General features: G+C 45.7%; 1 protein-coding gene across 7 annotated transcripts in view; it reads right to left on the bottom strand.

Moving 5' to 3' along the window:
- ETV1 (ETS variant transcription factor 1) overlaps nt 1-22,351 on the bottom strand; it is an 87,070-nt gene that overhangs the window by 38,224 nt on the left and 26,495 nt on the right. For all 7 annotated transcript variants that reach the window (XM_040964759.1, XM_040964760.1, XM_040964763.1 and 4 more), the window contains one exon: nt 1,917-2,046. In XM_040964759.1, coding sequence (XP_040820693.1) covers nt 1,917-2,046 — 130 coding nt within the window. The remainder of the gene's footprint in view (nt 1-1,916; nt 2,047-22,351) is intronic.

Raw genomic sequence — 22,351 nt, 5'->3', positions numbered from 1 at the left:
GAAAGGAACACAGTTGATTATTATGAATGTAAACTGTTTTCCTGTGTGTAGCTCTGAGGAACCTGACTTCACTTGGTTGTTGTCATTATCCAAGAAATATTTATTACAAACGAATCTGACTTACCGTCTGAAAAGAACACATCTAATTAAAAATGTGTTCTAATCCTAAAACAAAAAGCATCCTTCAATACACATTTTTGCCTTGACCTGTTCCTGGGTCATCTTGTGGCAAACTTCATTCCTATCAGTGTGACAGAATGGCCCTCGGGTTTGCACTTTACTGAAGCGAAGCAGTGCGTGCGGCCTAAATTGACGTTCATTTTAAAGTCAGTGGCACTCAACATGGAAAGCCTTAGGTTCGGTCCTTCTGAAATTCTTTGTCAGTACTTTTCACTAAAAGCCCATTTCTTCAATAAAATGATCCCTCTGATTCAACCCTACGGCAGGGGAAGGAGGAGAGCCCGTTGAGATGTTAGCATTACTCCCCAAGAAACTTGGCATTCAACTGTATGCTTTTCCTAGTATGGAAGTACTCGATTTTAAGCATTTGCCATGTATCACCATAGGAATGACTGGTCTCCCACCCCCCCCCAACCAGCAAAAAAACACCTCAAAACCTGCAGGCTTTGCTGCAGATTAAAGAAAGATCTTCTAAACATGTGTGATTTCACAGTCAGAAGCGGATCAATGCTGACAAGCAGCGACAATTCTACCACCTCGCTGGCTTATGGATTAAAAGTTCTTTAATACGTTACATAACAATGCCATGAAAACACAGTACCTTAAGGGGAAAAAAAAATACAAAGCAGAAGCCTAAACTGTAAAATAAAATCAGCCCGATCGATATCTCATTGTCTGAACTTGGTTTGCATCTGTAGCGTCAACAAGGGGTCTGTGGTCACAGCAGTGTGATTTCAGCTGAGCTGTCCCTCAGGTTCAGGTTCTGGTGATCCACAGAGAGCAACAGGCACACAGGGCACCTTGCCAGGAGCACCCAGCCACAAGAGTGCTCAAGCACTGGTCAGCCAGAGATGGCATAAAGCAAAGCTTCTTCAATCTTAAGCCTCAGAGATGCGAAGAGACAAGCAGAGCTCTGGGCCAGAACGTTACAGGAGCCTGAGCTGCGATCAAACAGTACTAGCACCCACAATCATTTTTGTTTTAAAAGTTTCCAAACTAGCTTCTTATAAGAACTGAGTTCCTACAGGAAGGCAGGGTAAGACTGCTCTATAGACAGAGCCAGCTTTTTGCTTTACGCTGTTTGAGCCCAAGAGGAATAGCGAGAGCCTGCAGTTTACGGCCAAGAGTTCATAATGAACACACGTGTTACCAAATTTGCAAAGGAGCGATGTACTTTCATTGCACCAGCCTTTATCATCATCACAGGAACAACTGGCTTCTTAATAGATAATAGCCTCTGCTAAGCCTGATCAAATTCGAGTTGTATTGCAACTATCCATGAATGCATCTTATAGATCATCCGCAAGCCTGTCGGATGACTAATGTACTCCGCTCAGATGCCAAATGTTTCCTTCTTCTTTTTTTTTTTTAATCCTACAAACTCTCTGTCTCAAGTGCATAATGCATTCATTCTAATGGGAACTTTCAAAGGCTGCTTGTGCCAAGTAAGACCCTCTTTTCAAACCCAAGATGCATCTCCAGGAGAAAAAGCAACTTAGATGAAAACTACTGCTTTTAAGCGAGGCTAAGTGGGTGACTCGGTGGCAAAACATGCCCGCAGAACTTTCTTCTTCATCACATTATCTAATTAACCCGTCACACAGGGAAGATGCTGCTCACAAATTACAATGAGAATTGTCTATATTCTGGAGTTTTGGTTTTGATTTTGGGGTGTGTGTGGTGGAGGGGGGGAGCTTTCCAGTCCTACCTCCCACACAAACATCCGGTTGCCTTACCTGATATTATACAGGCACTTTTCTCCATAGCTGAACTTGAAGGGCTGTTCTTGACTGCAGGCAGAGCCGAGTTCTGAACACGGGCTGTGAGGTTCCTTCTTGATTTTCAGTGGGAGGCCATGAAAAGCCACTAGGAAACAAGAGAAAAGTTCCCCCCAGCATTAAATGCAGTTGGCATTAACCACGGTACTCTGTTTCATAGAGCTTGCCGAAATTTCCATTAACGTTCTGTCTAACACCCTTACGTAAAAAAATCACATTTGATCATTTTCCGTGGTGTAAAGCTCGTGGAAAATTCTCTACACTGCTTTTCTTCTTTCGTGAAATTCAGAAAGTATAGTTTCAACTGCTACTTAAATGGAACTGAATCACCTGCCATTTGCTTAGCTGATAGTAACAACGCTAGCAGCTCAGTCTACAGAAAGTTTTGAAAACATGTCCGAGATTTCCAATGACTACACCACAAAAACACAACCGATCACGCACCAATCCACTGAAGACTGAAGTACAATGCTAAGCATTATTGGAAGAAAAATATCACAGATGTCTAGGAAGCGATCATTTTATGGAATGGAATTTATAGGACTGAAAAACTCCAGGAACAGGTCCAGGTAAAATGGTACATTGGACCAAAAAACAACATCTTCGAGACCATTGCTAATCTTACACCCGTGGCAGGGGTCTGTCTTCCCGCGACTGTGTACTCCGCGAGGTGGCATGACATGGCTCAAGTGCAAGGACCCCAGCCACTCACACGGGAGACCTGGCAGGTGCAGCAGCTTGGAGCTTCACCCTCGCCCCGCTTCCCTGTCGGGGTGTGTCTGGGGGATGAGCAGGAGAGCAGATCTCTCCCACTCTGTACCTCTCTCTCTGTCTCTCAGATGTTTAAATAAATAAAAACAGATTACAAATCACCAAATAAAAGGCATTACAATATCTGCCTATCTACTTACCCGAATTGGCAGCATGAAATGTAAGCAATAAGTGGAAGCTATCGGTCACACAGAATCCTCCATAAAATAATTATTGTACAAATGTGAACTAATTTCTCATGTGACTTAATACAGTTACACTTTCATTCATTTGTGTTGAATATGAAACAAATTCTGGTTCAGAATACATGAAGGCTAAAAGAAACACGTAATACTTGAGAGGAATCACAGCTATAAAACCAACAGATGAATAACATCCTAAAACAAAAATAAACATATTGGAGATCCTATCAGAATAACAGTTAAGCATAAATGGAGAATCGGGAAAAAATAGATATAGACATTTTGTTTCTAAAAAAACATGCAATAAGCACAAGTATGATTAATCAAGAGATACACCCAGAATACTTATTTGGAAGTTTTGTTGTAACTCCTACAAAAAATTGTATTTAAAACACAAAATATTAAGCTTGCTTTCTATAAAGGAAGATATAACAAGAAAAATTTTGTTTCTTATGATGCATTTGTCAATCACACCATTTAGTGAAGTGCTATTACAGCATCAAAAACTGCAGGGCGTACATCAGTTGAAATATCATAAACCATTTTTTAATCTTGATGATAGTCAACATTTTGATGGCAGTATCAAAGTCATATGAAACAATGTGGAAACAAATTCATCAAATAAATTGACTTAAATTAGCCAGTAGTCCAGGGAAAACACCACCGATAAGAACAAATAATCCCACAGGGCTTTGTTTTTAAGTATTTTCCTAATGTAATGCCTGTGTACATATGCACATATAAGTTATAAATGTAACGTCATGGAAGAGAGTGAAGAATGACAGATGCAAAGGAGAAGGCAGCTGTCTTTTTCCCTATAGGAGCAGAGTTCATGGGCACAAATCGTACTGCACCACGAACTTGCACTTCATTGATCTGGATAGCAGAGGCTTAAGGATCTCAAGAATCCAGCAGGACATGACACAACTTTGCAGTAGATAGGCTAGGTAAGTACAGCCCCTGTGGCTGATTTTAGAAAGCGTTAATTCCACTGCATGTTGATAACGTCGTGGCAGTTGTACAAATAAAGTTCAATACTAGTAGCTCATACAGCTTTGATGAATGGAGTAAAATCCAAGAATTTTCTTGAGAGAACTCTAAAAATGAATTATGGAAAAAACTACGAGAGAAATTAGAGAAATATCAAAAATGTCAAAATCTGACTCCTGGGCAGATATTCTCTCTGTAGTTCCCTAAGTCCTTAATTTCCATTCTAAAGCTTTTCAAATATAAAGATGAAAGTGCACCAAGGGTTGAAAGCAATATTCTGTAAGGACACTTCAGTGAGTGCGTTATGTACACATACTTAGTACATACACTACTTCTTAGGATGATCAATATTATCTAAGGCCGCCTTTGTAATCCATCATTATCATTCGTTTTTCAACTATTATTTTTTGAATATACACAGCACAATATGTATTCTCGAGCTATAGTGATTCTAACTGGGTTTATATTTTCATTAGAAAGAGCAACAGCAACACATACAGAGCTCAATTTGCATTCAAAGACATCTAATACATCATATTACACTTGAAATATCAGATTTCATTTAAGATGCCAGGAGCTAAGCATGATGCAGCGACAACTGAATTTAGCACTACTCTACTGAAGCATCTAGAACAATGAGATAAAAAAGTATAAGTAACTACAGTACTAAAACACTTCCCTTAAATGGAAACAGTTACAAATTAAGTTTCATTGAAATTAAGAATTTCTCTTTACAAAACGACAACATGAAGAGAATGAAAAGGAAGATATACAGTAATATTTGCAGTAGGGAGATTCGATAGAGAATTCACAATAAACATGACAGAAACTTCTAGTAACTTCGTCAAAAGGCCAAATTAAACATGGGACGAAGATATACAAGGCCATTCTAAAAAGATGACATTCTTGGGGCCCGGGATGATAGCCTAATGGCTAAATCCTCACCTTACATGCACAGGGATCCCATATGAGTGCCAATTCACATCCCAGCTGCCCCACTTTCCATTCAACTCTCTGCTTGTGGCCTGGAAAAGCAATCTAGGACTGTAACTGCCCAAAGCCTTGGAACCTTGCACTCACATGTGTGAGACCCAGAAGAAGCTCCAGGCTCCTGGGCTTTGGACGGGCTCAGCTCCGGCCATTGTGGCCAGTTGGGAAGTGAACCAGCAGATGGAAGATCCTTCTCTCTGTATTTTCTTCTCTTTGCAAATTTGCCTTTCCAGTAAAAATAAATAATTTTTTCTTTAAAAAAAAAGGCATATACTTAATGGAAAAGCATTCAAAACCTTTATCATGACATTAACTGCAAATGAACCCACAGGAAGTTAGCACTGTGTGTCCACTGGCTAAACTGCCGTGACTGGCATTAACAAGCTTTGGGGAGGAAATACAGCCATGAGAGATTTTACCCGGGCTGCAGAGAGCATGAACTGGTCTAATCCCTTTGAAAATTGTTTTGAACAAAGGAACTGTTAGAGCTCCACAGACATCTACCTGCTGGTCAGCAACCACACTCTCAGGGCTACATCCAGAAAGGATGGAAAGATGAGCAGAAATGGCCATGGAAGAGTCATCCGAAAGAGCAAAATTGGGGGAAAACTCAAGGATTTCTTGGTAGGAGAGTGGATCTATAAACCGAGACATTCCTATAATGGACTGATCATTATCTGGCAATAATAAATGGCAAATTAACCACCAATACACGTCAAAACACGGCTGGCCTCCCTGATGTGAACCACACAGCTAGCAACACAGTGTATGCAGTGCACAGAGTTCAAGAACAAAACTACGTGAGAAAGAAAGAATCCCTTCAGTTATTGACTAGGAAAAGACACCACGAACCTTCCATGGAGCTGCAAACACTTTATTGCTCAGCATGGTGGTTATATGGCATTACATATGTACATATCGATGAGAAGTTCATCAACTTACAACAATATTTGTGCATGATAATGAACAAGTATCTCAATCAAAAGGTTACAAACTAGGAGAAGCATTCCACAGCAGCACACGTATTCAGCCTGGCAGAGACTCCTGATAATGTGTTCAAGAGCACAGAAGACACTACTCGGATGACCACGGGAGAGCTGGCAGGTGCACAGGATGGTCAGGAATGACTATTAACATGATGTGGCATTCTATGCCCAACTCCACGAGCATTGACCTAGATATGAAACACGTGGTCCCATCCTAGCAGGTACACTGTGTTCAGCTCAACTGCTTTCTGAGTGGTTCAGGGGGTTTCTGGAAGAGGCCACAGAACCCAGCACAGTTCCAGTCCATGCCAGCAGCCACCACCGAAAGACAGGGAGATGACTCAACCAGATGGGTTAAAGAGGCTGAGAAGTTCAAGATGGAGGTGACAGCAGATTCCACACGGTACAAGGGGCCATTACAACATTGTCTCATGCATAGTCACGTTGCTTACACTGGTGACTGATGAGGCTCCAACACAAAAAGGCACAAAGATGCCCAACGTGCTACCAAAGGCAGGCAAGTTCGACTCTCACACGGAACACACAAGACCTGGCTGGTTATCGGATTGCCCAAGGAGTTATGGGGAAACACACACACAATTCCCCAACCCTACTTCTTGAACTACGCCCCCCTCACTGTTCACTCACCTGCCTCAGCAGGTGACCTTAACTGGACCTGTCCTTCTGTTATGACATGATAGGTACCAAGTGCTTAGGAAGAGGGGGTTTTGGTATGGAAACACTCACAGGGAGAGGACATGATGGGAGGATCCCACAAGCTAAGTAATGCCAACGATGGCCAGCGACCCCCAGGAGCTGGAGGCGTGGTCCAGAGCAGATGCGCTCACAGCCTTCAGAATGCGGCCAACGCCTGCTGGCCCTCCCGTTACCCAGTGCCAGCCAACCTGGACAGCCCACATACCACTGCCAGAGACTGATTCGCTCAGGCTGGGGTGTGCCTGGCGGTTCTGACAATGGAGAATATTTAGAATCTGCCATGAAGCTCCTCCTGCACCCAATGCACACCGAGTTTAGGCCCTGGACTTTAGAAAGCTTTTTAATAAATCCGCACACTTCTCAATACTCCCGGACTCTTGGCATCTCTCCTCACACACACACGATGTGTGTGGGCCTCTACATCATTACAGGCCCTTGGAACTGATTTTTCTTTTTCCCTAATCATAAGCCAAATCAGTAATCCAATGAATACGAGTTGGCGAAGATCTTTCCTTTCTAACTGCAACATGTGAGGGAACAAAGAGAAGGGCAGTCTGACATTTCTGCCCAACTACCGCAGGCTACTCTTTGTCCCCTCCTGCTCCCAGGAGAGTTTGTGCAACAGACCTGAGTCCTCTCATTCTGGGGGGGATGCAGAGAGGGCACAGTGCCCACCCATGAAGGCCGAGGTGCCGAAAGGCAGGGGATTTCATCCGAGGGCTGAGTGCCCGAGCGGCTGCGAGCAGGCGGCGTTCCAGCTCCCTGGCACCAGTGCAAGGGGAAGCAGCACATTCATTTCGTGCAATTTGCTTTACCTTCCCACATGGAGTTGGTGCATGTAAAAGGCTGTTAAGTACTAAATTATTCCTTATCAAATCACCGTCATCTGGAGTCATGATCAACGCTAATTAAATTACTTTCGCTGAACACGGCTCCAGCCTGCTGCCGATGCCGCTAGGTACATTTTATTTCACATATAGCACAGCCCTTACCGGGTCTGCAACCCAGGGCTGCGGGCACCCACATTGTTTGTAGTTTTAATTAAAGTGAATATTTCCTTCTTGATGAACCAAAATGATAGAGTGCCTTTATCCCTGACTTCAGACAGTTCAGATCATTTAAATATGAATCTGCAACTGTCCTCCGGCACTCTTCCAACTGGTTTTCCACTTTCACAAGCCTCAACTCCCCCAGACAATCAGGTCTTTGCGAGGAGGAGGAGGAGCAGAAGGAACACTGGAGAGATGGGCCCTGCATTTTTGCTTTGATGGAAGCCTGACCTTTACACAACCACATCTGAAGGCTGACTAATGATGACTGAGTTCTTCTAATGGTGAAATGTTAAGAGTTCCAAAATACCAGGGCTTTGAAACACACACTTCCAAAACCAGCTTAATTCCAAAGTTGACTTGAATGGTAATTCATGAGCATTTGTTCAATTACTGATTGTTTCTGATTCTAGAACCAAGAACTGCGATGTAACAACTCACTTCCATTTCCTTCACCGACCTATGCAGCAGAAAGAGGACAGATCCAGGTGGATACCATGCCTTTGAGCCTCAGGGCTGGGGGTCTGATGGGAACCTGGTCACCCACCCTGGCTCTTTGTTGTCCAGACGGGGGATGGGGTGGATCCATGTGCCCCAGGGTTGGGGGACCAGTAGGGTCTCAGATCCTTGGCGTGCCCTGCTTGGTGGGGGCCGAGTTCATGAGCACCAGGGGAAGGGAGTCTGGCAGAGCCCAGGTCACCTAGCCCGGGTCCTTGGCCCACTTATGCTTGGACACTTGGCTCATCTGTGTGGTAGAGGCCAGGTTTGTGAGCTCTGGGGATTGGGGGTCCAGTGGGACCCATGTCGCCTGACCCAGGTCCTTGGCCCACCTGCATGGCAGGTGCCCGATCTGTGAGCCCTGGCGGGGTGGGACCTGAGTCACCTGGTTAGGGTCCTTAGCCCATCTGAGAGAACTGGTCAGTGGTGGCCAGCTGGTCCAGATCCACACGGAGGACATGGCAGCCCATTGAGCCCTGCAGGGAACACCTGCACCATCCCAGAGGAAAGAGGACAGAATAAATTGGACCAGTACTCCACCCAAATGATGACAGCAAATATCTGGGCGAATGGAGATTCTGAGGTCAACTATGTCAGCCAATGGACCTTGAAATGGTTCCTTCATCCTTGGATCAGCGAGTCTGACATTTCAGAACTACTGAAACCACCTGGGCAGAACCCTCAAAGTGCGTGCCACATCAGGACCCTGGCTTGATACTGAGTAACCATTCTCCATCCCTGGTAACTGCCTTCTCCCCTTCTACCTCTCCCACCACCCCAACCCTCCGAAACAAGAAGGAGAAACAGAATATGTGGAAACAATAATCACACCCAGTTTTCCTTAACCCTTGATCTAACCCATGCTGATCAACTATGCTAACATCATCTAAAATTAAAAATTTTAAAAAGAGAAAGAGAGAGAAAAGGGTCAGATCCAGTCCAACCTCACTGTGCCACAGCATACAGATGCCCTCAGATTTCCAAGGGCAATGACGCTGGTACACAATGACTTCGCCTGGGCATGGTCATGCCACAGCCACATCTGAACACGTGAAACACACAATAGAGAAAATGAATTTAAGATGCACTCAGAAGAAAATAATTTCTAAACTATGCACTGTTGATTTCTATCCCCTGGCCAGATTCCAGCTTCCACATAAAATGTACAATGGGGGGCAGCAAGCAATGGCTCATGTTCCTGCATGTCCCCAGCCACACGGAGAAGCCACAGTCGAGTTCTCAGCTCCTGCTGTGGCCTGGCGTGGCCCTGGTGGTTGCAGGCATTTCGGGGGTGAACCAGAGGAGGGAAAACCTTTGTCTCTCCCTATCTCTCCCTATAGCTGTATCTCTAACTTCAAATAATGTTACAATGCATATTAATATATATGTAGAGGCCAGTGTCATGGCACAGTCGGCTGAGCCTTTTCTGCCAGCACCCACATCTTTCCAGAAAACTGGTTCCTGTCCCAGCTGCTTCACTTTCCACCCAGCTCCCTGCCTACAGCCTGCAAAAGCAGCCAAGGATGCCTTAAGTCCTTGGGTCCCTGCACTCACAGGGGAGTCCCAAAAAGAGCCCCAGGATCGTGTCTTCAGATATGGTCAGCTCTGACCAGTGTGGCCATTCGGGGAGTGAACCAGTGGATGGAAGATCTCTCTCCCTGTCTCTCCTTCTCTGTATAAATCTGCCTTTCAAACAAAAGTACAATGAATCTTAAAAAATAAAGGTAAAACCTCCAGAATATATTTAATTGTAAGTGTTGAAAGGGGGCATCATATGCTGTGATTTTCATCATTCAAAACTGTAAGTTTTGCTCTCTGCTTTTTAAAAGGCATAAAGAAGCTATGCCCATGTCTAAACTGAAAGATCTAAGACTAAATTATGACACAGTAAGGACTAGAAACGGGAACCCTGGACTTTTTATCTGCCAAACTCAAACCTTTGAGTGTGCAAGTCTAGTTTATTTATACACACACAAGTCTCCACATGTACAAGCACTACCGTTAACATTCAGCAGATGTTTTTTTTCCATTTATTCTTTCAATACTCAGTTCAGTTATCCATTCATCTCTTCTTGCCAAGACAGGACCTACAGCTATGGAATGAAGACACAACAGGTTGCAGTCCTCAACCCCAGGAGCTCCCCGGAGTCCAATCAGACCTCTAGCTAAGTTTCTGTCAACAAAAATATTTTCCCAAATGAAGATATTAGCCACAACTGTCTCTAATGTTTGGCTAATCCATCAGTGTTTCCTACACCTATCCGTGCCCATGACGTTCTTGGATCTGAACCACAGAGCAGTCATGCTGCTGTTACGTTATGACTTTGACCGAAGGCACCCTCTGCATTCTAAAGGACAGCGTCTGCAGCTGCTCCGTGCCCTGATAACCAAAGCCTCCTAAGTGACGGAAGGGCCACCTTGCCATCTGGACAGTGAGCGGTGTGCGGCCATAGCCTTGACCTTCTGCCTCCCATCTCAGCCAAAACAATCACCGTGAAAGGAAAAACACATCACGTTTTTCTCCACTTACAGAAAACCATGCCTTTGAATCAAACCTGCAGCTGCCGGGGGAAAGCTGACTGGGCACACACCACCTCGATGCCTGTCTCTATTTCTGTGGTGAGGTCTGGGGTCTGCACACAAATACCGTGTTACAACAGGCTGCTAGATGCTATCCTGGGCCGGTGTGTGAGTTGAGTCCAGCTTCCCACCTGCTTTTGTAAATGAAGTTGCAGTAGAACACTTTCACCGGTCCATGCTGGTACAGCCCAGGGCCACAGTGAACTAAAGCGGCCAGACTGAGGAGCGGTGCCCCAGACCAGCGAGGCCTGGACTGTTTATCATCTGAGCCTTAGCAGAGAAAAGTTCACTGGCCTCTGTTACAGAATCTGGAGTGAACGAGCTAACACAGGCAGCAGGGGACACTGGGTTTTAATCTATGGATTCTCTGTTCACGCTCATCTCACTCCCATCTCTTGTGCACTGTTTACACCAAAACCAACTGCTGAGAGACGGTACAAAACGGGCACGCTCGAGCTTGGAAAAGCCTCAAGGCATTCTCTTAGACCGGCAAAGTGTGTAACAGAGGATTTTTACAGCTGTCCGAAAAATAGAACTGAAACTCAGAAACATGCTTTGGACACTAAAGTGCTGGCTTAAATATACATATATATATATATATATATATATATATATATCACTTGGCTTCAGGAATGGGTAAAAAAAATCTCTGTAAAAAGGGCAAAACAAGTAAATGGTATTCATAAATTAGATTATTTAAGAGCAGATCCAAGCCTGGCATGAAAAATGCAGGCAGCCTTTCATACAAATATATGAGTATGTAGTTAGGAAAACACTCAATAGATGAAAAGCATTCACTTTAAGAGAAGATGGCTTCAGTTTCAGGTGATAAATGGACGGCAATGACCTCAATTAGCGCTCCGCTAAATTCCAGAAGCAAAGGGGAAGGCTTTGTGTACAAATAAAGACAACGGCAACTTCAGCTCTGTAAATCCATCTCCGGGACGCACAGCACGTCAGAGGCACTTCAGGGCATCAGAGCCCTGTGCAGATTCTTACCCAGAGCATTTAGCTGCTCCTGGCCTGCCCCTCCTGCGTGCACACCCCTCCCACCCCCCCACCCCCCACACGCCCCGACATCCATTACCAAAGGGCCCAGGCTCAGCTATCAGCAAAGTGCCTTTATGGGGCCATTAAACCATCTCTCTTGTTTACAGTGCCTGAAGAAAGATGTGAATTACGCTGGTGACAAAGCCAGCGATAACATTTCTAAACCGCTATCAAAATGCAAACTGAAACACATTTAAGGACAGGGACCCCATCCCAGTTTTCATGAGGTGTCATTATCCGCAACATCTGCAAATACGTTCGCCCAGGATGTCTCTGCAGTGGGCTGGGAGACCTCAGCACGGCCACTGGACACTGTTTCTTCAATAACGAGCTCTACAAGAATATTACCAGAATATTACCAACAGGAGAGTACAATTCAGTTGGCAGGACAAGGCCAAAGCATGCAGCTTCCTGGCTACCCACTCCCCTTGGGAATCTCAAGAATTTTTAATTGAAGGCAGACACTTGATATAATCAAGTTTTAGCAATGGAGCCAATGTTTATTTCAGCCTTAGAATCTTTGTGCTAAAGGAGAATCAGCGGAAACCTCTGGCTTTTTGTAAAACAGGTATTAAAAAAAAGAGAGAGAGAGAAAAGAGCAACCTTTTCCCAGGGGGTAAGCCTACAGCCATCAGACACCAGGACCCTAGGCCCGGAAGTGGACGCTGTGCACCTGCCAGAGACTTCCTGAGCAAACCCGCAGCCAGGAGTGAGTTCGCAGCAAATCCGTGTCTCAGGCTGACGTCAGTGCCTGGGACCAAAACTCCTGGGACGAAAACTCCTGCCAGGAACTCACTGCAAGCTCACTCAACAGCCTTGCCCCAGCTGGTGGGGGAAGGAGGCATGGAAGGCAACGCGGGAGGGGGTGGGGGTGAAGGTGCGGGCAGAGCATAATTTTGAAAAAAGCCCTGATGTGACCTTGACCTCACAGGTCCATTCAGAATCAGGTGGGTTCGGCCCCAGGAAGCCAGGACCCAGTCCCTGACTTCCCCATAGCCTCACAAGACCATTATTTTTCCCCAGCCAACTTGCTGCTCAGCGCAACAAGGTGGGCACCGTGGCTCTGCAGGTGGGTCTGTTTTGGTCTCTGCCAACAATAGGGCTGCCACCTTCCTGCTCATCCCATGGCTGCTGCTCCGGCATAAGCTCAAGTTCAGACACTGCCAGCATTGATCACCAGTTCACAGACCGGCTCTGGGTATCACTGAATGAATGGCCATCACCAGGAAATTAGGCGACCTGGTGGGGCTCATGCAAATACGTTCACAATCTTTTGCTGGTTTTAAAAAATTTAATCCCAGGGCTAGCACTGTGGTATAGCCAATGAAGCTGCTACCTGCAACGGAGGTTGGCCAAAGTACAGGGCTCGCATGACATGGCTTAAATACTCAAAAATATCCCTGGGCAATAGGGAACTGTGGCAAAGCCAAGAGGCACTTAAACCCAACCCTGCTGGCAGTACAGTTGAGCCAGCCCCCTGAACTCTGCCTTTACTGACTGCATCCGTACAACGGGCCAGTGCTCACCCCATCAGTGGAGCTGCCCAAGGGCATGAAGGGATAGTCTATGTGCACAGTGCCTTAATTTCTTCACTTACTGGAGCGGTAGAGTGACAGATCTCCCATCTCCCTGTCAGTGCCCACAAGAGCCAGGCTGAGCAAGGCTGAAGCCCAGGCCCAGGAACTCCACTGGGGGCGCGGGGTCTCGTGTGGGTCTAAGAGGACACAACACATGACCTGCTGCCTCCCAGCCACGTGAGCAGGGAGCTGGACCGGGACTTGTTCCAAGCGATGGTTTTACCTATGGGAGCCTCAACTCTGATGGTGCTACTTTTCCAACCCAAAGCTGCCAGGTATCAGGGCTAGGAAGGAACGCATACATCACATGGGTAAGCCCATGCAGGTGGAACCCTGGAATCCTGGCTTGGTCCCCACCAGGTGAAGGACTGCTGGGAAATCAGGTAAGCTCTGTGCACTGCTCCGCCTCAGCTCCCCCTGGCAAAATGAAGACCTTCCTCGGGAGAAGGCGCCGAGGCCACAGAACAGCAGCCAGCCAGTGTAAACGTCACTGGTGCCGCTGGAAGTCACGTGGCTTGAGGAGGAAGCAAGGGATGTTAGCGTCCCAGACTGGAGACGTGACTTTTTTCCTCTTTCGTCTTGCACCCGATTTCTCTTCGTGTGTGCCAACTCCACAGGAAGGTGAAAACCACTAACTGTGGTGCTGAGTCTTCCGGGAGAGCTGCCTACCACGTCAAGTGACCACAGAACCTGCCTGCACCTGGCTCCCGTCTCGACCCTCCTCCGCTGTGTGACCACGAGCAAGCTGGTGATGGGCCTGCCTTGCAGTGCTCAGAGGCAGCGCCCGGGCGTGGGCACCTGTTTCCTGAAGTGACAGGGAAGACACAAGTGCTAACAACAGGGCAGAAGAAATTCCAAGGGCGTAAGATACCGAGCCATTTAGTGAAAAGGGCAGGGAGCTGTGCACGCCTTCGTAATAACCACCGAGGCCCGCGCTGCCTTTTAGTCGAGGGCGGGACCTGATCACCCTTAAGCACCGTGAAAAAGCAAACGTGGGCATAAATTCTCTATTTAAAAAGGGAGGGTGCGTAGTGCACATTAGAAAGATGCGCGTGTGCTACGCTGACATTTAAAACCCTCGAAGCTTTAAAAGGTGTTTCTAAGTCCCCCTCAAATTCGATTACATGGACCACCTACTTCCTAGTTGAGGCGGGAAAGGATAACATCGGGGTTAATAAAACAAAAAGCAGAATCACGGGACGGAAAGCTCCACTCTTCTAAAAGAGCACAAAATATCACTAACTAAAAAAAAGAGACTGAAGACAAGAGTGTGTGGATTCATTCCTCTAAATGCTGAAGCCCCAACTTAACACCACGGGGCCTTGGCAGTCCTGGGGATTCTAGGTTGTCCAAGGGGAATGCGCCTGGGACGGGAGCTGTGCCTCCATCCGGAAGAGGGACAGAGCAAGGACCGGAGGCCTCCGGGCTCGACAATGCAGATCTAACCAGCTTTCCATTCTGCACTGGCTTCCGATCAGCTCTCTCCACCCCTACTGGTCTAATAGATGGAAACAGCATGACACTATTTTTTTGGAAACGGATTCAAGTGCAGTGAGCCCAAACATACAGCGCTTCATATCCAACTGGCAGGAAAAATCCTGAACAAGCTGCAGTTGTGTGAGGAACAGATCTAATCAACGAGGGCCCATCCAAACCCACGCGCCATTGCCCAGAGAGCCTCGCCAGGACCCTTCCTCTTCGAAGGAGATGTTCCCATTTGGACAGCATGGGGGCGCTTGCTTGCTAAACTGCCGGAGGTTCCAAAAATAGACGACTTGTCCCCACAGTCCTCCTAGACGCCTTTGCGCCTAATGGACAAAGCGTATTTGGAAATCTTTGCAATATAGCTGTGATCTGGCTATCTGACTAGGGACTGGAAGATCCTAAAATTGCCCATCAGGGTGTTTCTCAGTCTAGCAAGAGGGAGTTCCAAGGAACGCTAGCCACAGATGAGCTGACTGCCGGGAGACCCAGAACTCGGCGTCCTGCACGGCAAGCCCCGGGGGGGAGGTGGGGCGTCCTTCCACCTTGCCTCCCTCAGCTCAGCCAGAGCAGTCCCTGGGGTGCTCCCCTCTGTGGGTGATCTGTGTGCATCTCCTACAGAGCCCAGAAAAAAAGGAACTGAGATCCCAAACAACTCACAATTCATGTAGATGGCAGCACCCACAGATAGCTTACTTTCAAGTAGTGAAAGAGAAATGTGACCTTTAATTTTCCATCTTTATTAGCTCGAAAAACACCAGAGTCCAATGGAAAACTGCACCTTAATTGCTTTAACTCCAGGCCACCGCTACATGGACAACAAAGTGAAGCTAACAACGCACGGTTTGTGCAATCTGGCAAACGCTCATCTGCCTGTCATTGTGGCGGAATAATTACTCAGAAGTTTCTCAGATTTCTTAAGTTTCCCTCCCTAAGAACACCCAGCCAAGGAAATAGCATTTTTACAAAATAATATATGACTGCCTTCTCCAGCAGATTTCTAAAAGCAATTAAACAATTACGCAAAGACTTGCTTCACTGTACTTCTCACTAGTCTTCGAAACTAGAGCAGTGCCATTCCAGTCTTAGAATTCACTTCCCAGTCAGCATCTGGCTCTGGACAAGCCTTCATCAAGCCCCGGGGGAAGGGGTGTGGTGGTGGTGGTGGTCCCTGGCCTACAGACATAGAAGACCACAGCCAAGGACACAGCCGTTCGTGAGCCCAGCTCAATTCTAGTACTGTCTGTCTCTTCAAATATCAATGCATTACCTGTTTCAACAGTTAGCACCTGAATGAGCATGTATTGCCTGTAAGTTCCATTCTTTCCCCAGTTACTGAATTCTCATTCTTGATTCTTGATTCTGTCTGCCTGTATGTAAAAAGCCTATCATTTGCAGTCTTATATTTATCTCTTTAGCCCCTGCGGGATCTGCTGGGGAAAGCGGCGGCACCCTTCAAATGGCTGACGCGTAGGGGCGGCATGTCACAGGTGGGGGGGAGGGGAGAGAAGAGAGAGTAGACATCAATTCCAACGTTATTAGCTCCTTGGCTCTTTGCTCACAAAGACCCCAACGAGTAGACAATCAGAGCTCAAAATACGTTCTGAATAACCTGAGCTAGGAAAGTTGGCCTGAAAAAAAAGACAGCCAGCTGGCTGGGGCCAAAAAAAAAAAAAGTACCTCTCAGTAAATGCCAATAATACTTTACAGGCTGCCAGAATAACAAAGACTGAGTAATTATAAAGGAAACTCTGCAGTTTCCCTGACAATAAACACCTCCTTAAAAAAGAAATTATCAATCACCTGGCCTCCACTCTTGCAGGTGTTAATAGGAGCTGGGATCCATCCTGCACACACACGGAAACCAACTGCAGAATTCTTACAAATTCTACTGCGCTACAATGCTTTCTCCCCAGATTCGTATAATTTCTACTCCAAAATAAATCTGAAGACTGTTCATTTCCACATGCCTTGAATTCAACAGCTACTGAAGCAGTAACCCTGAGGGAGCATCACTCTCCACAGAAAAGCTTTTCCACAACTGTAGCTAGAGCCCCTTCAAGGTGTCAGGAGCCAGACGGACTCACAGGTGGTTTCCTTTGAAACCCAGCGATGGTTTCCTTTGAAAATACAGAACCTTGCTTCTCCTCCATTTCACTCCTATGGAAAGCACCATTCCCTGCCTCACCGCTGGAATTGTAACTGGGCATGAGGGGGAGGCCCCTGTTGGAATGTGAACTCCACCTCCTTGGATTCTAATTAAGGAGTCCCTCTCAGGGAAATGCCAGAGCAAAATGTCAATTCCCAACTCTCGGAGCTGGCAGTTTTTATCAAGAGAGCAAGGTGCCTGATGGCCCACCCTCTCATGCGAATGGGAAGGGGAGGCCGCCAGTCACATCTTTCTGATGGTCACTCTGTTTTGAGCAAGAAAACTAGACAGGAGCAATGCTTCTGCTGAGTTCCCCTTTCTACCCTCTAACTGAGTCAGAAAAAATCATCATCATAAACCAAATCTTAAGCCAAAGACTCACAAAGCAGACCATGACCATGAAGCCAACAGTCAAGACACCACCCCACCCTATGTGAGCATAGATTTTATTTCTAAGTTTGTAACAATTAAGTGAAAATAGTCAGTGTACACACAGATGAGATTTCCATGGACAAAGGATAGGATCTCAAGAAAACTGTTACTGGAATGAAGAATTCCAGATGTTGCATTTTTTGCAAGTAATTGTTACTATTGCTTTTTCTTATAAACCCATCTGTTTTCTCACTGGAATCCAATTGGGAGTGAGGAATTATCAACAAGCTGGATCAGATCACAGGATACCCTGAAGAAAAGACTCTCGTCGCCCTCAATCCTTGGACTGACCAACTACTGAACAGTGTTGGTGATGAAGTGGGGTGCCAAGACCCAGGAACAATTTATACTGAAAACATATTCACACAAAATGACAATTATCTTTGACTCAGTAGATACGATCTGGGAAATATACAATTATTAGAATAGGTGGAAATATCTAGTTAATATCAATATTCATTAATTGCATGTACTTGTCATGTAATAAATGTTCATTTTCATTTGATTTATCATAATCCAAAAGGGTTTCTTCAACATGTAGAAAACCATCCTTCCATTTTCACAACTGAGGAGTCAGTGGGACTCCTCAGCTGCCAGTTCAAGGGATTCTGGTTCCCTCCTGTCTCAATCAGCTCCAGAACGTTCCTCTCCCACAGGGACAGGGTACACGAAGGGGAAGCTCCTCATGGCAAGGTTATTCTGATCCCCCCAGAATGGTGATCCCCCCAGAATGGAGGCCTTGTTGGCCAAGAACCAAGACATCTAACTACTACGAAATTCAACAGTGCCACGGCAACATTCAAAGGCAGATTGGTTCCCCTACTTGCTAACTGCAAATAAGGGGAAATGAGATTACCACACGAGACACAAAAAGTGGAGCATGACCAGGCCACAGTGGAGTAGAGGTGTTACTGTAAGCAGAAAATCCGAGCAAGGAGCTAATCATGTTTAACATTGCAAATCTCTTTACTTCCATCTTGAACACAACATTTTTGTGGTATTGTCGAAATATACCAGCACACTAAACCTTATACAATTCAAGTTCCTATGTTACTCATTATGCACAAAGGCATTTGTCGGAAAAATCTTCTGCATTTGGATTTATTTTCACATAAATTTTCATTGAATAAATTAGTTACTAATTCCTTTGAGCTTTTAAAATTTAAGATGCGATTGTTAGGCAAGGGCCACATGAAGAGATTTTTATTTCCCAATGAGGTAGTCCACGCAAACACACAAATATTCAGCTTACCTCCCTTCTTTTTAAGTGTCAACTACATTTACTGCTCTGTCAACCTAACACACCTCTTTAAATTAATCCTGGTGAGACCCTTTGATGTCAACACTACACTCTTTTGAATGAGCAAGATTTATAATGCCTGCTATAGATTACAGATTAATGACAGGAATGATCATTTTCCTCTAATTCCAATGTCAAAGAAGGTGACAATTTCAACAAATAGCACAGCTGTTTACCAACACGACAGACAAAGGTCAAATGAATTTCATTTCCATATTTGTCCTTTGCTTTACTTTCTGAATTGGAAAGCCCGCTTCTGGACCCTGTAACTTGAGGAATAAGATGGCCGTGAGGTGCAGCCAACAGTGCAGCCAGCCCGTGCGTTCAGCAGCTCATCTCAGCACTTAAACACACGAAGAAGCTCCAGAAAGCCCTCGTCATTGATAGTGTCAAGAAACCAAAAAACCATGAAATCAAAGAGTGCTCGGCTTCCTTCCAAGGCTGCAAACAGAAAAGAGGCGCTGTGGAGCCCCACGGCATGCCACCTGCAGAACCCTGTGGGAGCCACCCAGAGCAGGCTGGCTGCACGTCTCCCTCGGGCCTCCTCTGAAGTGCCCAGAAGCTTCACAAACTGAAGACCCAAAAGCCCCAGGCCCCTCTTCTCTGTCAATGTTGGCATTGATTCCAAGCCAGTGCCTTTCTTGGAAGTACTATGTTCAACTCCAATGGCATAGTTAGAAATATCTGAGATTATAGTATACACACACACATATATGTATATATATTAGTGTGCATTTGTTAAGTACAAGCATACCCACATGCTAAGACACACATATCTACACACACACACGTGTGTGTATTCCCCTAAGTCTTTTTATCTCTCCATGGATGCATAGTTTACTTCATCCCTGCAGATTCCCAGGCCGCCCTGTGGGTTCTTCTCATGCACCCCAAATATAACTGATTGATTTTTGTTAATCCACAAAAATGAGCAGATCTCCTGTAATCTAACACTGTCATACACATTTCTTTATTCAAACGCTGTGCCATTCTCCTTGGAAGACAAAGTGGGCAGCGTCAGTTCACAGCCACCTGCACTTGATCTTCTTCCGGCCCAAGAGTTCCTCCTCCCTTCAACACGCAGTGAGCTACACAGTCTTGAAAAGTCACTTAAGGACTGGGAACCAGGGCTGCACGGAGAGGGAGGTGTTGAAGAGGGCTAGCTTCCACTGCTGTGCCCACCTGGACCCTGTCTGCCACCTTGACTCAAGTGTTACTCCTGCCACCCTTGGCTACGTAACAGTTTCACATGAGCCAGTTAAACATACCAGTTGAGTGTCAAGTCCAGAGCCATGGTCACACCGTGGTCATATGACTTGAAACAACTGCAGTGATATTTTGTGCCTCAATTTTCTCAAGGGGAAGAGATAAAATAACAATAGTTCCTACTTCACAGGGTCCCAAAGCTGGGATGAGTTAAGAATGCGTAACCTGCTTAGAAGAGGACCAAAGTCTCAGCAAGGACCACACGAGCATTAGCTGTTAGTATCCAGTTAACACAGTCTCAGTGTCAGTCTGAGTCCCCAGTTCCAAGTCCTGCTTCATTTTCATTAGGTCTTTTTCCACTCCCCGATCTGTGTTGATCCCATTCTCAAAGAAGCAATCGTAGTCCAAAGGCAGGCATATACTGTAGTGCTTAAGGCCACTTGGAACACGCGCATTCCATGTCAGGGGTGGGCTGTCTCAGATCCCTCACTTCCACTGGAGACTCTGCTAATGCACACCGCTGCAGTATCTGGGTCCCTGCCATCCTTGGGCAGACCCCAGAGTAAGTTCTCAACTCTCAGCTCTTGCCTGGCCCGGCTCTGGCTGTTGTAACCATTTGGGCACTGAACTACAGAAAATTTAAAAAAAAAAATTTGATTGTGTGTGTGTATGTCAGAGAGAGAGAGATGAGAATAAATGCAAATTTTGAAAACAAAAAGTAAAACCACTGAAATTCAGTGTCAGCAGTAGTCATTTAATATTTTCTACAGTCCATATAATAGTGTTAATAATTGCAACTGCCAGATTGCTTCATCCTAATTATACTTCCATGGCATTCCGACTATTCCAAGTGCCTTTGGAAGATGAGGAAAGGGCAGGTTTGGTAAAGGAAGTGACTTCAGAATGGCAAGCCGAATCGCCCGTGTGAGCTCCCCACTCTACTGCACTTTAAGTATGCTCACAGTGTATGCAAATAAATACAGATGAATCTGTCTTTATTTCTGCTTTACAACTATTCAAGTAACCCAGATCATTTTGCAAATGGAATATCCCCAAGATGAACATGAGGACTAAAACACGTTTTCTAGAACCATTTTGTTGTTGTTGTTGTTCAACTGGAAGTCACAAATCCATTATGGCAATCCTCCACAGGAGCTAGAGAAGGGTCTTCACCCACGCCTGCCACGCACGCTGCCACGTGGGCAGTAATTCCTCCTTTTTCATGGGAAGCAGAACGCAGGGAAGGAGAGGCTAGTCTACAACGGAGATTGTATCCATCCATGAAGACGCGCGGGCCAGCATGCAGTGGCAGGCTCAGTATCAGAAACCAGAGCTTCTCGTTGCTAGATCGGCTGGGTACGAGCATCTCAACACCTTTCCATCCACCTGACTGATACTGCCGCTCTGAGTCCTGCTTACTGTCAGCTTACGAAACCCTCTGGACTCAGAAGCCCACACAGGGAGGTTTTCAACAAGCACATGGAAATTGTGTATTATGTAAATGATGTGCATGGATTCCAAAAAAAATGGCACCAAAATAAACTTCTTCTATTCCTAATCTCCAGGAACTTTTTGAAATGTCCTCATGCATGTAATATATGTGGTAACTGTCTTCTGCAACCACACGGATCTATTCAGTACCAAACTATGCCTGAAACTTCAGCACTGCACCCAACAATGTGGTATCGTGCGTGAAGCCAGGACTCTGGGAGAATTTGGCAGAACTAAGTCATGCAGGCATCTGTGACTTTGTTATCTTGGACAAGCTAGTTTGAAGAACCATGGACTTGGAGCCTGAGTTTTGACACAGCAGGCTAACCACCAGCATCCCATAGGGGTGCCAGTTCAAGACCCGGCTCCTGTCTTTCCAATACAGGCACCTGTTAGTATGTCTGAAAGCAGTAAAGATGGTCCAAGTCCTTGGGTCCCTGCACCTGCATGGCAGACCCAGAGGCTCCTGGCTCCTGGCTTCACACTGGCCCAGTTCCAGACATTCACTCCAGATGGAAGATCCTCTTTCCTCTCTCCCTTTTCCTCTGTGACTGTGCCATTCAAATAAGTAAGCAAATCATTTATTAAAAAAATAATAAATGTACAGATTTATTCAGGACTACTCTAGGTCCAAAACCTTGAAATAAAATATACCTCATTCAGTCATTACACCAGCACATTTACTTACAAAGCTCAAAATCATAAAAATGGAAAACTGTAGACCAAAGATTTAAGCTGGAAAATTGGAACTCCAAAAAACGCTCACACTGTACCTTGTGAGATATTTTTGAAAAGGCAGATTTTACAGAAAGAAAAGATCTTCCACCTGCTGGCGAGTGCCCCAATGGCTGCAAGGGCCAGAGTTGAACCAATGCAAAGCCAGGAGCCAGGAATCCCTCCAGGTCTGCTATGTGAATAAAGGGTCCCCAGCTTATGTTGATAT

The sequence above is a fragment of the Ochotona curzoniae genome, unplaced genomic scaffold (assembly GCF_017591425.1).
Source record: "Ochotona curzoniae isolate NIBS_2020 unplaced genomic scaffold, NIBS_Ocur_1.0 scaffold_3835, whole genome shotgun sequence".
Lineage (NCBI taxonomy): Eukaryota > Metazoa > Chordata > Mammalia > Lagomorpha > Ochotonidae > Ochotona > Ochotona curzoniae.
This window is presented reverse-complemented; position numbering and strand designations above follow the sequence as displayed.